This window comes from Schistocerca gregaria, chromosome 4 (genome assembly GCF_023897955.1).
Source record: "Schistocerca gregaria isolate iqSchGreg1 chromosome 4, iqSchGreg1.2, whole genome shotgun sequence".
Classification (NCBI taxonomy): domain Eukaryota; kingdom Metazoa; phylum Arthropoda; class Insecta; order Orthoptera; family Acrididae; genus Schistocerca; species Schistocerca gregaria.
Window position 1 is genome coordinate 218,637,395 of NC_064923.1, and position 17,644 is coordinate 218,655,038.

At 41.4% G+C, this 17,644-nt stretch overlaps 2 protein-coding genes across 6 annotated transcripts in view; one reads left to right on the forward strand and one right to left on the reverse strand.

Annotated features, from left to right (window-relative positions):
• The window catches only part of LOC126267099 (cytoplasmic protein NCK1), a 68,791-nt gene extending 54,107 nt beyond the window's left edge, over positions 1 to 14,684 (reverse strand). The window contains exons 1-2 of one of the 5 annotated variants that reach the window (XM_049971981.1): positions 14,107 to 14,641; positions 12,286 to 12,503 (exon numbers count right to left, since the gene is read on the reverse strand). In XM_049971981.1, the coding sequence (XP_049827938.1) occupies positions 12,286 to 12,394 (109 nt within the window). In that variant the 5' untranslated portion in view covers positions 12,395 to 12,503; positions 14,107 to 14,641. Of the gene's footprint in view, positions 1 to 12,285; positions 12,504 to 14,106 lie in introns of all 5 variants that reach the window. The other 4 variants (XM_049971982.1, XM_049971983.1, XM_049971984.1 and 1 more) reach the window with 4 other exon arrangements.
• LOC126267102 (integral membrane protein 2C) overlaps positions 14,387 to 17,644 on the forward strand; it is a 41,311-nt gene continuing 38,053 nt past the window's right edge. Inside the window, exons 1-3 of the mRNA XM_049971994.1 lie at positions 14,387 to 14,896; positions 15,073 to 15,252; positions 15,346 to 15,471. Of these exons, the coding sequence (XP_049827951.1) occupies positions 14,810 to 14,896; positions 15,073 to 15,252; positions 15,346 to 15,471 (393 nt within the window). The 5' untranslated portion in view covers positions 14,387 to 14,809. The remainder of the gene's footprint in view (positions 14,897 to 15,072; positions 15,253 to 15,345; positions 15,472 to 17,644) is intronic.

The following is a 17,644-nucleotide window of genomic DNA, read 5'->3' on the forward strand; positions in this document are numbered from 1 at the left end:
GGGCACTGAAGTAAAAGGTGTTTCACCATCCACTGTTGAGAGCAGTGAGGATAAAGTGAGGGAGGATCGACGCTTAAAAGATGTCAATAAAATTACCTCCTCCTGACGACAAGTTCGGGAAGAAGAGGTCCAAGCACAGGGAAGAGCTTTCACGTCCCGCAATTTATTACTGGGAAGTGTAGACCAATGTGCGCGCCATAAAAGAGCAACATGCCAACATAAAACACACTGTAGATCGGCGAAGGGAACCATGCCAACAGCAGGCTGAGGAAGAGAGACTGCACCCTTGGCCGCTGTATCAGCCACCTAGTTTCCACAGATACCAACGTGTCCTGGGATCCTGAGGAATGCCACAGGGATGCCTCCCAAGTGGATCAAGTGCAGGCACTCCTGAATCCGGTGGACCAGAAGGTGGACAGGGTAAAGAGCCTGGACACTGAGGAAAGAGCTGAGCGAAAGTGGTGTGTGTGTGTGTGTGTGTGTGTGTGTGTGTGTGTGTGTGTGTGTGTGTGTGTGTGTGTGCAGTGAAGGGACTAAGACGAACAGCGATCAAGGAAAATGGCTAAAAGACACAGACTTGACGCAGTTCAAAATCCCCACATACAGAGGCAAAACAAGAGGAGAAGGAACACACTAAAAATAGGAAAGGAAACACAAGGAAAAGAGAACAGAAACTGAAGGGAAACAAGGAGGTAATCGTGACTGGCAGACCTCTTACCTAAAACCTGGGCGAGCCAGTCACCCAGCAGCACATTAAAACCCTCTCCCTAAAATCCGAGGTAACAAACTGGACAGGACACAAAACCGTAAGACCTTAACCACAGTCGCTGCGTCATCTTGCAAAATAGACAGCAAATCCGGTGGCAAAGAAACCACCGCCCTCTGGTCAGAGAATAAAAGACAGTCAAGTAAAATGTGTCGGACAGTAATCTGGACACCACAAGCACTGCAGATTGGGGGGTCCTCCCACCGGAGTAAAAAAACCATGCGTTAAGGGACTGTGCCTGATGCGGAGGCGAGTGAGGAGAACCTCATCCCGCCTGCATGACTGGTAGGACGTACGCCATGGTCGCGTAGTGGCCTTTACCAGACGCAGCTTATTGTCACCAACTGTCAGCCACTCCTCTTCCCATTGACGCATAACACGAAAACGCAAAAGGGAGGTAACTGCATGGAGGGGGACAGCACATTCAACAATCTTTGGCAGCCACATCCTCCAGTTTGTTTCCCCTAATACCCACGTGCCTCGGCACCCAGCAGAAAGAAACCTCCTTCCCCTGCCGTTGCAGGTTGAGTAGGGCATCATGGATGTTCTGGACGACCGTATCCGCTGGGTACAAGTGTTGCATGGTCTGAAGGGCACTCAGGATGTCAGAACAGATGAGGAACTTAAGACTGGGAACACACCTCCAGCTGAGCGTATCTGAGCATATAATATACTGTACCTGATGACGGCGACGGACTTATTGGATAGCCTGGAGAACAGCATAAAGCTCCGCAGTAAAAACCGAACACTGGTCGACAAGCTGAAATCGATTAGGGGTGTCACCAGCAATAATGGCACTCCCAACACCAGATGATGTTTCTGAGCTGTCAGTATAAATGAAAGTGGCATCCTTCATTTGTGCGCATAGAGCAGCAAAAGCCCAACAATAAATGAGGGAACGGGTACCATCCTTGGGAAGCTGACAAAGATCACGAAGCAGGCAGGTTCGGGGGCGGAGCCAAGGCGTTGCTGTACCCCCAGTTGTCAAGAAAGTTTTAGGAAAGTGGAAGTAGCAGTTGATGGAAGCGAACTCCCCGTGGTGGTAGAGAGGAAGGGCGGCCTGCATACCCTAAATCCAAGAAGGTGTCGAAAAAAAGGTCATGGGCCATATTAGCATGCATGGAACGCCTCAGAAGGACAGCTTGCCGATTGGACAGCGGAGCATTGGCAGTCTCAGCATAAAGGCTTTCTGCAGGGCTGGTGTAAAATGTTCCAGACGCTAAACACAATCCATGGTGGTGGACAGAGTCGAGACACAGAAGAACAGATGGCCGAGCAGAGGAGTGAATTATGCTTCCATTGACCAATTTCAAGCGCACTAAGGCGCAATATAGGCAGAGAAGGACCACTCGGTCCGCTCCCCAAGAGGTACCATTCAGAACACGGAGGGTTTTGAGGGATCACAGACAGTAGGCTGAAAGATAGGAAATGTGGGAGGACCAGCACAATTTTCTCTCAAACATGAGCTCCAAGAATTGAGCGACACCTGCAAATGGGAGGTCGACAGGGCCTAGATGTAGGGAAGGCAGAAGAAACTCTGTATGATGCCAAAAATTTACAGACAGTCTTACTGGGAGAAAATCGGTAGCCGGTTTCGACGTACCTGGAGTGGAGGCGATCGAGACATCCTTGAAGATGTCATTCAAGAAGGCTGGTCCGTTGAGAGCTGTAGTAGATTGCAAAATCGTCCACAAAGAGGGAGCCCGATACATCAGGAAAGAGACAATCCATAATTGGATTTATGGCAATGGCAAACAGTACAACACTTAGCACAGAGCTCTGGGGCACGCCTTTTTGGGAGAAAGTATGGGAAAGAGTAGTGTTCACCCACACTTTAAATATGTCCTATGTCATAAAATAATGAATAAAAAGGGGTAGCGACCTCGAAAGCCCCAAGGGAACAGTGTGCAGAGGATGCCTGTCCTCCAACAGGTATCGTATGCTCTCTCCAGATCAAAAAATATTGCTACTGTTTGGCGTTACCTGAGAAAATTTTCGATGATGTAAGTGGGGAGAGCAACAAGATGGTCAACTGCAGAACGATGCTTTTGGAAACCACATTGGGCAGCAGCAAATGTAGGCACCTTTTCCTTCAGTCTGATTTCCTGAATAAGTCATTCATCTTAAAAAATGGGGCAATCTATAGAGGAAACAGCATGGTCGCCCATACATTTGATGCAAAGAGGGGATGGAGGTGGACAATCACCCTCATGGGCATCCTTGCTACACGTAACACATTTGGCCAGATTGGAATATGAGTGCCTGGTATGGTTAAACAGCTGACACCGATAGCAACGCGTATGGTTGGGTATGTAGTAAGGGCGAACTGACATCATCATAGGGCACTTTAATGTTCGATGGAAGTTGAACACTGTCAAATGTTTAGAAGGTAGTACGGGTTGGTACCAAGTCCTTGTCAACCCTTTTCATGACTATGTACAGCCGTTACACCCTGGTCAGACAGGTAGTTTTGAATTTCCTCACTGGGTAATATGTCGAGTGAGCGTTTATAAACCACGGGCGTTATGAATTTAAAGCACAGTGCGCTTCTACCCAGACAGGGAAGGTGTGTAGCAGTGAAGTTCACAGCAATTTTTGTGTCTGGAGGGCAGTGACTGTTTCTAACAACAGGGTGTCATTTTGTAACCGGGAACAAGACTTTACTGGATCTGCAATTGCATCGACACCTTTCTGAACAATGATAGGGTTGACTGTGGAGAATTCTTGACCTTCGCCCGACTGAGAAACAACAAGAAACTGTGGCACTGGTGGAAGAAATGTCCGTGGCTGGGACTCATCTAACTTTCGCTTGTGAGCAGAAATTGTAGACGTTGAGGAAACCATTTCGGAAGTATTCCCCATGATTACCGGTGTCTCCGATGGTGTGCTCCTTCCTTGTGGGGTCCCCCTCTGAAGGCACTCCCGCCTTAGGTGATTGTACACACCTCAGGTCACATCTCCCGAGAAACGGACGGAGGGACCAATCGGCACATTTGGAAGGTACCAGCTCGGGTAATCGCCCCTCCCTGGGCCTGGCCATTACCAGGGGGTATGTATGTGCCCTACCTGCCTACCTGGGGCGGGGAATTACACATTACCCCGTCACCAGCTACACGTGGGAATGCGTGGGTCGGCCTTCAGACATGCACAGGGAGGAAAGAAAGAGAAAGATAGAAACAAAGAAGTGAAAAGAAGAGAGGTCTTAAACACCTCAGTGGAGAAGAGGGTAAAGAGAAGAGGTAAAGAGAAGAGGCAAGGAAAAGAGAAGGACAAAGGGAGGACAGAGACTTTCCAGTATAGAAAGCAAAGAAGAGAGACTATGTCTTACAGTTATAAGCATTCATCTCCAGATGTAAGCATGAAACTTACCCCTATATGTGGAGAAGGGAAAGGGGAAGGGAAGGGGTGGAGGTGGAGGAGGGGAGGATTGGAAAAGGAAGGTATGCAGCCCGGAAAGGAAAGAGCCGCACTAGTTCAGGGTCCCGTGCTCGCCAGTGCCTATCTTCAGCTTGGACCTTTAAGCTGACTGACAGCACAGCCATTACTAAGCCAGAATTGCATGAAGGCTCTATACAAGTAGAGCAGATGAATTCTGTTTCCCACATCTTGTGACAAATATTAAAATACTGAGATCATTCAGGGGTGCCAATTACTGGAATATGAAACTAGGTACATCTGGAATTTATAAATGCCCCTCAACCACAATTCCGTAATGGTAAAAAAACAGCTCGATCAACTAAAAGGAACACATGCAAGTAACTGTAAAATTACACAGATATAATTTATTGCCATTACGTATCTTTGGGATGTAAAATTATAAGTACTGGTGATAAACACACATTACTGTACGAAAAAAGCTAACCTAGATTTTAAAACTGTTAGTTTGTTGAGAGGGTCCACCTAGTTATCATCTCATCCTCTCAGTGACCTGCCCCTCTTTTGTAATCTTCCTGAATCTAACTTTCTTTCCTCTTTGATGTAGGGAGATGCAGTTCAAATGCCCCAAGTCTCACCACTCAAAAATAAGTACTGGTTAGCCATTACATCCACACATATTATAAAAAGGTATGTACGTACATATGTACACTGATTTCAATCAAACATGGTACCTGTATCACTTACTCCTTGGAAATTATCACTGTGGGTAAGAAACACCTAACTATTAGAGGGGTGTGGGGGAAAAAGCAGTGTAGTCAACAGTGCACGAATAGCCTTACTTCACTCACTCACTATTTAAGAATGAGAACACTAATAGAAGACACCAGGTACTCAGCTAGTCTACTTATAATTTCTCAAGTGAATTTTCCCTTCGATACATATATTGCATATAGCTCTGTCAAAAACTTGTTTCAAACAATGAAAGGTACAAGATAGAAAAACAGTATGGAAAGGATAGATTGCTACTCACCACACAGAGGAGGTGCCGAGTTACAGAGAGGCACAGTAAAAATAGAACACTAAATATATCTGCAGCTTTCAGAGAAAGTTCTTCTTTAGTAGCAGAAAAGACACACACACACACACACACACACACACACACACACGGCCACTGTTACCAGGCACTAAGGCCCAACTGTGATCACATCTTATGTGAGCAGCAATCTACCTAGAACGGGTGTAGCAGTGTTAAGGAGGAGGCATAGGGTTGGGAGAGGGAGGGATGGTATCTTAAGAGTGAGGGAAAATGCTAGTGCGGCCTTTGGAAGCATGCAGGGATGAGATGGAGAATGGATAGCGCTGCTAGGTGAATTAAATTCATTGATGACATCTTCATGATCTGGACCGAGCATGAGGATACCGTCCTCATTTCTCCAGAATCTCTACATTTCCTCCACCATTCGATTCATCTGGTCCTCCGCAGCCCAACAAGCCACCTTCCTTAACATCGACCTCCACCTCAAGGATACCTCCATCCACATCAGTCCTACCAACCATTAACACCACCTCCTCTTCGATAGCAGCCATCCATTCCACACCAAGAAGTTGCTTCCATACAGTGTAGCCATCAGAGGTCATCCAAATATGTCGAAGGTCACAAAGAAACCTTCAAAAACTGAAATTACCCTCCTAACGTTTCTAGAAACATATCTCTCATACCTTGTCTGACCAGTCACCAACCATCCACCATATACGCCCAGTCTGGCCAAACAGGAGTACTCCTCATGATACAGTAGCACTTAGAAATGGAGCAACTGAATCACTTTCTCTACCAGGGTCTGACATCTCTCATCCTGCCCTGAAATCAGAAATATGCTCCCCAATAAGGGGACCATCCCTCTCACATGGTATTTTGTCATTCACACTCTGTACACAACATCCTTGTCTGTTCCTATTCCACACTTGCTTCCAAATCTTTGCCTCGTGAATCATGTATCTGCAATAGACCTTCTTCCCACTACCACCTACTCCAGTCCTGTCACTGGTGGCTCCTACCCCATCAAATACAAAGCTACCTATGAAAGCAGCCACTTGATGTACAAACTTAGCTGCAATCACTGTGTCGTTATCTACATGGGCATGACAGCTAACCAGCTGACTGTCCACACAAATGGCCACAGTCAAACAGTGGCCAAAAGACAGATGGACCACCCAGTCAGTGAACAGGCAGCCGAACATGATGCACTTCTTCACTTTAATGACTGCTTCACAGCACGAGTAATGCACTGAAGTATACACTGATATGGTGTGTAGTGGTTAAGGCTACAAAGTTTGTAACAAATCTCTAAGGACAATGCTACATTCCAGCTAAGCTGTGCTTGCTTAGTTGTACAAAGTTGTGCCTGGGTTGACCATATTTTCGATAGCTGCTTTGAAACTTCTGGGTCATCTGTAATTTTAAGTACATATGTTAACAGTAGTTGTCCACTTAAAAAAGCTGTGTTCACTGTTGAGGTGTGAAGTGCTTCTTTACAAAGATGGAAGTGTGTTTTATTAAAGATTTAAGTACAGACCAATTGCTGTGAACATCACAACAGATACTTGTGTTTGAGGTCGTTGGGATGACATTGAGGAGAAGCGCAAGGTAACATATTAATACTACAATGAGCACATCAGCTCCATCCAAACCAGAGGGACATCTACAGCCCATGGTGAATCCTTTTACTCAACTTATTCCTTCCACCAATCAGAATCCAGCTTTCAAGGAGGATCAGTCGGGATTACAGTACCACCAATACTGAAGTGTACAGCAGCTCCTTCCCCATGTGAGTGATTAATTGAGCATTATCTGTAATATGTGACATTTCACTGGCGACAAAAAAATCTTTTACAAAATTTTATGGTAAAAGTGATTCTACCGCACCTTTTGGAAATATATATTTTCATTTCTTTCCTCAAACATCTGTAGTGGTCATAGTGTTATACTAAGAATGCGCACAACATACCTTGTAGCAGGCAGCAAACTGCTGCATTGAATTAATCTTAGACCCTGCACTACTTCTCACTCACTTCCAGTGTACATTTGAGGAGATATCATTCCACAATTGAAAACCTGAGAAGCTTTCAGATGACCACACTACAAACTTTCCATCAAAGATATCATCTGAATGAAGCATTCTGCAATCTTGAGAATGCTTATGATATTTCTCGAAGATGTAATGGCATCAGATAGCTCCATATGCAGGGCTTATGGGGACACCTCTCTCCCATTATACAGTCCCTGCTATTGCAGTTTTACTTGTATTTTAGTTTGATTCAACATGTTTCTGTTAGAATACTTTACATCTACATTGATACTGTGCATCCATCTTATGGTGCATGTTGGATGGTATCTTATACCGCTACTAGTCATTTCCTGTCCTGTTCCACTCGCAACTAGAGTGAGAAAAAGACGACTGTCCATATACCTCCTTGGCCCTCATTTCTCGAATCTTATCTTCGTGGTCCTCTTGTGCCGTGTATGTTGGTGGCAGTAGAATCATTCAGCAGTCAGCTTCAAATGCCGATTCTTTAAATTTTCTCAGTAGTGTTCTTCAAAAGAACATTGCCTCTTCTCCAGGGATTCTCATTTGAATTCCTGAAGCATCTCCGTAACACTTAAGTGTTGACTGAACCTGCCAGTAACAATCTAGAAACCCACCTCTGAACTACTCTGATGTCCTCCGTCAGTCCGACCTGGTAAAGACCCAAAACTCTCTAGCAATATTCACGAATAGGCCACACAAGTGTCCTATATGCAGTCTCCTTGGCAGATGAACCACATTTTCCCAAAATTCTTCCAATAAACTGAAGTTGCCCATATATTTAGATGACGTAGCGTGTGCCAAACAGTACACTGCTAATGCTGTATATGAACATTACAGGTTTGCTTTTCCTACTCATCTGCATTAACTTACAATGCCCCACATTTAGAGCTAGTTGCCATTCATCACAACAGGCAGAAGTTTTGGCTATGTCATCTTGTATACAGAGAATAACAGTGGTCCTATCACATTTCCCTGGGGCACCCCTGATGATATCCTTGTCTCTAATGAACACTCATAATCAAGCATAACATACTGGATTTTAAACATGTAAATGGCTGGCCACTGTATATAATGTACCTGCGTGTGCAGAGTGCTATGCAAGCAGCAGTTTGAAACTTTTAATCTTGACAATCAAACCCAGCCATTGCCCTCAATACATTGAATTTATTCACTTGTTTCTACAGTAGACTTCTCTGCAACCCTTTTTCTAAGCCTACGGACTTTACAGTTTCCCTCCTGAAACATTTGAAGCCACATGTTTGTCAGCATAGTGTTCAAATTACAGGATTCAAAGTTCATCTATTAAGGCTCATTTTATATTAATGTTCTGAAACTCTTCATCAAAGATCGATCAGACCATATATTAATTATTCCTACCCACATTTATGGCCATAATGATTCTTAAAGGGGTGTTTACAGATTTCTGAATACTGACTAAATATTATTGACAATACCATAGAGTTGCACCCTAGTTCAGCAATGGTATGAAAGATACTTTAACAGCTGCATCTGGGAAGCAACAGATGATTTGGCTACTGAGATCACTTGATTTAATCTGTCTGAATGTCTCCAAGCAATGGGATATAATGCAGCTCAGGCATGTAAATAATCAGATCAAAGAAGGCCTTCACTGCAAACAGTTGCTATCACTATCACTGCATTCAGAACTTGTTAACAGTCATCAAACATAAGTGGCAATCAATGCTCCTAAAGTATGCGAATGAAGTGAAGTTATTAATTGCACATTCAAGCATCTCCTGCATATTTGACAACTTTTTGTAACACATTAAGTGTTCTTCTCTATCTTTTTCATAACCATTTTCAAGTACCACAGGCTGACCTCAGAGTATATGTTGCTGCTCTAAGTATGTTTATGCAAGCATTTTCTACCTATGCCTTAAGCTGAATGATTTACACTGACATGCCAAAGAAACTGGAATAGGCATGCATATTCAAATACAGAGAGATGTAAACAGGCAGAATACGACACTGCAGTTGGCAATGTCTATGTAAAACAACAAGTGTCTGGCTCAGTTGTTCGATCGGTTACTGCTGTTACAATGGCAGTTTATTAAGATCTAAGTGAGTTTGAACTTGGTGTTATAGTCGGCACATGAGCAATGGGACATAGCATCTCCGAGGTAGCGATGAAGTGGGGATTTTCCCATACAACCATTTCACAAGTGTACCGTGAATATAGGGAATCCAGTAAAACATCAAATCTCTAACATCACTGTGGCCAGAAAAAGATTCTGAAAGAACTGGACCAACAATGACACAAGAGAATCGTTCAATATGGCAGATGTGCAACCTTTCTGCAAATTGCTGCAGATTTCAATGATGGGCCCTCAACAAGTGTCAGTATGCGAAACAATCAATGAAACATAATTGATATGGGTTTTCATAGCCAAAGGCCCACTCCTGTACCCCTGATGACTGCACGACACGAAGCTTTATGCCTTGCCTGGGCCCGTCAACATCGACATTGGACTGTTGAAGACTGGAAACATGTTGCCTGGTTGGACGAATCTAATTTCAAATTGTATCAAGCAGACAGATGTATACAAGTATGGAGACAATCTAAAGAATCCATGGATCCTGCATGTCAGCAGGGGATTGTTCAAGCTGGTGGAGGCTCTGTAATGGTGTAGGGTATGTGCAGTAGGAGTAATATAGGACCATTTATACGTCTAGATACGACTTCGATAGGTGCCACATACGCAAGGATTCTACCTTATCAGCTGCATCCATTCATGTCCTCTGGGCATTCCAAAGGACTTGAGTAATTCCAGTAGGATAATACAACGCCCCACATGTCCAGAACTGCTACAGAATGGCTCCAGGAACACTTTTCTGTGTTTTAACTCTTCCGCTGGCCACCAAACTCCCCAAAAATAGACATCATTGAGCATATCTGGGATGTCTATCAATGTGCTGCTCGGAGGAGATCTCCACCCCCTCATACTCTTATGGATTTATAGACAGCCCTGCAGGATTCATAGAGTCAGTTCCCTCCAGTACTACTACAGACATTAGTCGAGTCCATACCACATCGTGTTGTGGCACTCCTGAGTGCTCGTGGGGGATCTCCACTATATTAGGCAGGTGTATCAGTTTCTTTCACTCTTCAGTGTATTTTGCAATAGCTAGTATACACCACTGATCTGCCCTGGGATTGCAAGAAGCTATTTTTGGAAAGATAATAATAAAATTAGTTTGACAGCATTTTTAGCGTAAGACAACTATAAAGCAATGAACTACCTCCATTAATCAAAATTTAAATAACAGTTATAACAGTTGTGGTGAAATCAGATGGCTTTTTTTTCAGAATATTATTGTCAAACAGTAGGATTAAGAAAAATTCAAAATGCCACAAAATAAAATGAGACAGAAGCACATAACAATAAAGTAACAATAAGCAAGAGAGAATCGTCTTTCAGGTATCTGAGGGTTTTCCTAACATTGTGTTCCAAGTACATAAATGTAGTTTACAGGAAGATGCACATGATAGAAGATGGGCAAACGATCTTTTACTGGCTTTGCAACAAATAAAAAAAATCTCACATATCATGAATGGAATTTTTTTTTTTTTAATACCACAATAACGACTTTCCTTTCCTCTCTCAAGCTATAAGCAGTAGTTCATCCGCAGTTTTTAAATATCAATAATTCATATGGAATAATATTAGTATAATTAGCACACTTTGAAATATTAAGTATTCTAAAATTTGTGATTTATAAAACTCAATTAAAATTAAATTTCAATGCTAATTTAAAAACACAGAATTCTCTGAGATTTTATAAAATTCCCAGAGATTTCCCTAATTTTTCCAGATAAAATTTAATTCTCTTAGAATTCCAGGCTTTATAGAAGAATTGCCACCCTGCTTTCCCTTAATCTGTTTCATAACCGTTATTCCTCAGCCTATTCAGTATTCACAAACTAAGTATATGAGATTTGGACGATGACTTCGTAGCTACAGTATACAATGAAGTCTAAATACCATTCAAAAAACTACAAGAAAGACAAAGATTCATTATGTTACTTCCTCTATGCTACCACTTACGAAATTCATTTCTTTGTAACATCTTAGTGTATTTGTTTGAAAAAGGTCACCGACACAGAGGAAAATTAAACATGAAATGTCATATTGAAATAAATATGAATTGTTTAATACTTACCTTTGGGAGATGACACACAGTATAGCAGATTGAAACACACAAAATATCATCAAAGGAAGGCCAAAGTTACATGCTACAGCTTTCCTCTTGAGGGTGAGAGCAAAGGAGGATGTGGACAGAGGTAACAGGAGGAGGTACAGGTCAGTCAGAATCTAGATTACGAAATGTCTACACAATGCACAACAGAGGAAAGGGAGAGGGAACGTTAATGGTGTTTGGAGGCCAAGACTGTGAGTAAGCAAGCACTAAATAATATTTTCTTCATTCCTGACTTCCTTTCTCCCTCTGAAATGTGCCACCTCCTCTTTTTTAAATCTTCCTAATTTACTCCTCTGCATTTTTAAATGATGGAGGTGCTATAGTGGTATTTGTTTCCTTATGCTGCACACAGAGACTGTGCAGATATTTCTAGTCATCATCACTTTAATTATTTGTAAGTCACACATGCTCGTAAAACCTGTTTTGTGCAGGTGACAGATGAGTATGTGTTCAAAAGTCTAGTGTCTTGCATATGTTGCTGGTGATAAAATTAAGGCTCTAGACTTGCATTCAAGGTAAATCAGTTCAAATCTACATATAGATTTAAAACTTTACTTTTTATTTCAAGAATCATGCAAAGCAAATGCAACGATGGCTCCTCTACAGAGGCCATGGCAAGTACCTGGTTGGCTCAGGCTTATGACCCACCACTAACTGTAAATTATATTCGTTTTTCCCTTGTGCTAGAAGTGATTTCAAACAAAAGGCCTTCCTTGACTGTTATTTAGTGTATTTCAGCTATGAATCTGCTGTTTCAAAAACAAACATTAAATATGTTAAAACAGAGAGAGTACAAGAGAGAGATCCAACACAGAAAGTTGTAAGTTTCCATACCATGCCAAATAGCTGCCATGTAGTGAGGTGAGGGTCGAAAACTGTTTTTTGTCTGGCCAGTAGTAGCTTCTCTGGTGCCAACAGATTTCTGTGATCTTGCTTCCAGCATCACTCCTGCATCTGACTGACCTTAGTTCGTGGTACAGCAGCTTAACTTTTAAGCTGCAGTCACCTGATACAGTGCTTCTCAAATCCCATCTTGAGTAGACATGTTATTACTAGTGGATGCAAACCAAAAATTTAAAATGCAAACATAATAAGGCACAATCTTTTTTACAATAAACCACTGACCTACCTTCAAAATGAGGCAAGCACAAATCACAAATTTGTATACAATATAAATACAACACATTACACAAGTGGCCAAGCAACAAAATATGGGTACTTGATTATGTTTAAGCTGAGGTGGTTTGCACTTACACTTCAATAAAGTTAGTTTGTTTGGATTGATTTTGTGACTCAAGAAATGTGAAAAGTGCAGTCACCATTTCTGCAGTATACTACTTCAGCCTTTTAGGACCAGGAAATGAAGCATATGTCAGGGAACACTGTATCAAGTATGCCTTTGGTAGTGTGTATGAGTGGTACAAAATTATGTATTTCCCTTATAACAGATTACAATATAAAATTAGTCAGTTTGTAATGTAAATTTTTTTTCTCCCTTTATTTAGGTTTAACAAGTTATCAAAATAAAGACAATTTTATAATATAAACTTAAGTATAGGTGGGCACATGTAACAATGTTTATATTTCTGGATGTCATGTGTAACAACAGTTAAATGTGAAGACTGCAATTCAACACAGCTGTTCATTCTATATTAACAAGGAACACATTAGTGAGAAAACTTTACAAATAAACAATGAAGTCTTAGAAACAGTCCATGAGCTGTATTTAGGACAGCTCAGTGACCACATAGGAAACAAATACAAAGTGGTAAAAATTGGTCTGGAGGGCTTTTGATAACCTAAATGTGTGTCCATTGTGAAAACTAAACTTTCAATGTGTCTGAATCAGAAGTTAACAGTAAGTGCATGTAATGACTTTTGACATGCCTAGAGAGAGAGAGAGAGAGAGAGAGAGAGAGAGAGAGAGAGAGAGAGAGAGAAAAGAGGGTTACATGGCAAGCAATAGAGAGACACATGTTGAGAACTATAAGAGGAGCAAGTGCAACAGACAAATGGAGTGGGGAAGAGGCTAAAGTGGTAATGAGTTACGACTGTAACAAAAATGAAATTTCTGTGATATTGCCTTCAGCAACGCATATGCATCTAATTGACCTTAGTTTGTAGTCCAGTAACTTACTTTGAAGGTGCAGTCACCTGAACTGGATTTATGGCCGACCGAATCGATGGCTAATGGACCAAGGAGTGTCAGATTTCAATAGACAACAAAAGACTTGGTGGCATAATGGAATGAGGCCAGATGACATTAAAAATGTCAAAGAATCAAGGCAGGGTTTATTAGGCACTGCATTGCATATTATCCATTGACAGGTGCTACAAAATAAATCTGCTTAGAAATTCTGCCAGTTGTATCTTCATTATACGAGTAGATACGGGAATATTCTGTAATAGCAGAGTGCATGCAGTTAAATGTCAACTTTACAGGTTTTTATTCTTCACATAAACAGTGTGCTAAAACAGATATGTAATGCAAACTGATGATGAATGTCAGAAGTGTGGTGTGCAGCAATACACGGCTAAACAAATGTCACATTTAATTACTGGAGCTATCTAATGAAAGGTATCCGATTTTATGGTGGGCCCAGAGGTCTCTAAGGCATGCATTGGTGATAATGATAAGTTGTAGAATAAACGTACCTCATAATCAGTTATACCAATATTCCATTAGTTTACGCACTCCAAATACCGACCACTTAATCAAAATGCAACAACTACTCCAAAAACAATCATCTTATGGCAACTGCATAACAACTACGGAATGTATCTTGAATTAGAATTACACCGTGCTTTCATATTCCGTAATAAACAAACTACGAAACAAGCATCCATGCAATCATTTACTAGAAGCACCAATTTTATGAAAATCTCTTACCAATCTTCAAACTTGACATATTACTATGACAGGCATAGATATTCTATATACGCAGTTCTTTTAACTATTAAGGTTGTCCGCCCCGATCGCTATGAGGAACAGTATTTAGGCTTGCCAGTCACATCTAAATTCCAGTCCTGTGTTCCGCCGCTAGCGTCATATGAAAAAGTCTTTCTCCCTCATACAACTGACCCTGTTGTGTTGTTATTACTTTCTAATTCAGTTTAAGATTCTGTGGTAATAAGACCACCCTTTAACGATATAAATCTCCTGTATCCCATACAAAATAATTTCGCTTCACTAGTATTAAAATTTGGGCTGAGGTACTCGCTACGCGTTATTTCTTTGTCAATCCGTACAGCGCCACTGGTAAAGGACGGGAGTATTGAGAAGCTGCCGAGATCGATGTGAGGATTTGACGTCTGTAGTGAAAACTTGACAGTTCTCGATCGTATTTAAGCAGGCAGAATGACAATTATCACGAAACCATTAAGTGAAAAAAAGGCAGACAAGAAGGAAGCTCCCTTAGTTATAAATGAAGAGATTGGAAACTACGTAAGTATATACCTACGGCTTGCTACGCTAAGGGCTCTGTAATGGAGTAATGAAAATGGCAACACGAAGAAAATTATGCGCAGTTATCTTAAGCTGATAAGCACTGGTGGAATTGCAGAATGTAAGATGAGCGTTCGCTAGTACTAGAAATTTCGTTGATGAACATCTTGTTACAGCCCTCGAAACCTGATTTGGAAGGAGCTGCAGAAACAGAGCCACAATACTTTGTTTTGCGTACTCGAGCGCGTAGAGTTTCAGCTGCTACAACAATATGTTTATTTCTAACTGCTCTGTTAGTAATGAGCATCGGAATCATAGCCGGAGTGTATCTCTACAGACAGTTTGCAAGATCTCAGGTAATCAAACATTGGCCCTGAAACTGCTGCATTAGCCTATGTATTTGAAAATACGTTTCACAATAATTTAATTATACTGTAATTCGCTGTTAGGTGCAACGTTTTCGTGGTTGGTGCACAATCCCATATGAAGGTACACATGCCACAATGTATTTGGATGACAGAAGCAACCAAAACGTAAATTCAGATTCATATGTTGCAGATTCAGACTTGTTTGCTGTAAGTATTAATGGGAAATGTATATTGTCATAATAATAATAATAATAATAATAATAATAAGAGGGAAAAGTTTGAGCATAAAACTTGTTACATTTTCTTCCAGCATTGCACATATCAATACGGTTAGCATTCATGATTGTTGAAAGGAAATTATACATGTACATGGAAAAATACATATTAACTGGTAGCAAATAGGGCCAACCATTCCTGGGAAGGCAAGATCAGGACCTACATTCCCTTCCCTTCCCCAGCACTTGGGGAAAAGAAGAAAATATTGTAGTCAGGTGTTTTTTTTTTTTTGAGAAAATAATTTAAAAGTCTGTATTATGCAGGTGTTTAAAAGGATCAGAACTGTAAAATTTTTATGGCTACTTACAAACCACCATTTATCTTCCAAAACGTTAAGAAGTATTCCGTACTACAGGGTTAGCCCCCCCCCCCCCCCACAAATTATCGTATGGGCACTGTTTGTAGCATATAAAATTATTTTAATGAGACAGAAAGGGCAGCAGAATAGTCCTACTTAATTGTGAAATGAAATTACAATTTTATCTTTTGGTCATATGAAAGCTGTCTAAGGTAATGATTGGTTTGTGTATGGGGGGGGGGGGGGGGGGGAGGGCCGTTCTAACATGCTAATGCCTTTATTAGAGATATTCACTGACAGTGATGAGTTATGTTGCACTCACAATCACCTAAAAGACAGTCCGTGGAGAGGTACAGGAATGCTTCATGGGAATAATTGTTCAATTGTGTATGCAGCTTACAATGTATGCCTGATTCGGTAAAGTCTATGTTAGATAGGATGGCGATATTAGTTGGAAATTGATGTTTAATTTAGTGTAGGTTCTTCCACTAAGTGACTTCCTGGTAATCATATTGCTCACTGCAAAGGATAAGTGATTTAAGTAATCTATTTAGGAATATCTTTAAGGACACCATTGTTGATGATGGGACATTAAACACTAATCCCCTCCTCCACCAGAATTTGGACTGTCTGGTACCTATAGGACGAAGGTGGCTAGAGTAGTTGCCATCGTAGAACATACATATTAAAGATGTTATATATTCGTATCCAGTTTGTATAGTAAAATCTCTTTTGGGGGAGGGGGAGAAGATGAAAGGAGGAGGATTGGCTTGTAGATTATAGTATTTTATCCCTCTTTCACAACTTTAGTTGTGTGTGTATATATATTGAAATAATCAGCAACCATTTGCATAAAAGAAATTGTATTTCTTTATTCGACACTCGCAATAATGTGATAGTTATAACCTTCTGAAGAAGGGCACTAAGTGCCTGAATTTATTATGGAAATAAAATCTTTATAGGCAACTGGTTGCTGGTTATTTTAATATTGTAGATTATAGTTGTTGGAGGTCTGTGTTGTGTTTAATTATTTTTTCTCACCGTCTTCTTTCCATTAACTGGGTGCTCTACTTTAAATGCAGGAGTGTTACGTAATATGTGTGTATATATGTACAGCAAAATTACCCCATGAGAACTCAATATTCTGTTAAATGGAACTAGAAGAGTTAGCATTTATTGAGTATGTTGCCGTTATACATGGAGCCTGATCATGTCGTCTCCTTGTGGGGATTATAAAGTGTATTGTTGGTTGTATACAGAATTATCATTGCCATACTGGGTAGGGGTAGTGAAAGGGGGCCTTTGGTAGTAATGAAAATGTCAAGATTGTCTTTGATAATATTATGAAACGATTGAACAGGTTAGGGGTGGGTGACAGTAAAGCGCTGCCTGGGGGGAGCATACAGGGATGAGGCGGAGAGAGGGTAGGGCAGCTAGGTGCACAATGGGAGGTGTGATGGAGGGGGGGGGGGGGGCATTGCCAAAAGAGAGAGGTAAAAAAAGACAGTGGACAGTATGGCAATGGGCACCTGCAAGCCACCAATCCTACGCCAACAAATTCATGGGTCATCCAATGGAATCCTTTCTAACGGCCCAGAATACCAAACCCCTCATCTAGTTCCGAATTGTTGTAGGCATCTTTGCGGTCAGGATTGAGGGCGGGCACACCCTATCCATATTCCTCCAGAACCACAACAGTTTCTCCCCCATTCGCTTCACCTGGTCCTCCTCAATCCAACAAGTCACATTTCTAGATGCTAACCTCCACCTCAAAGGTGACCACATCAGTACCTTTGTCTATATCAA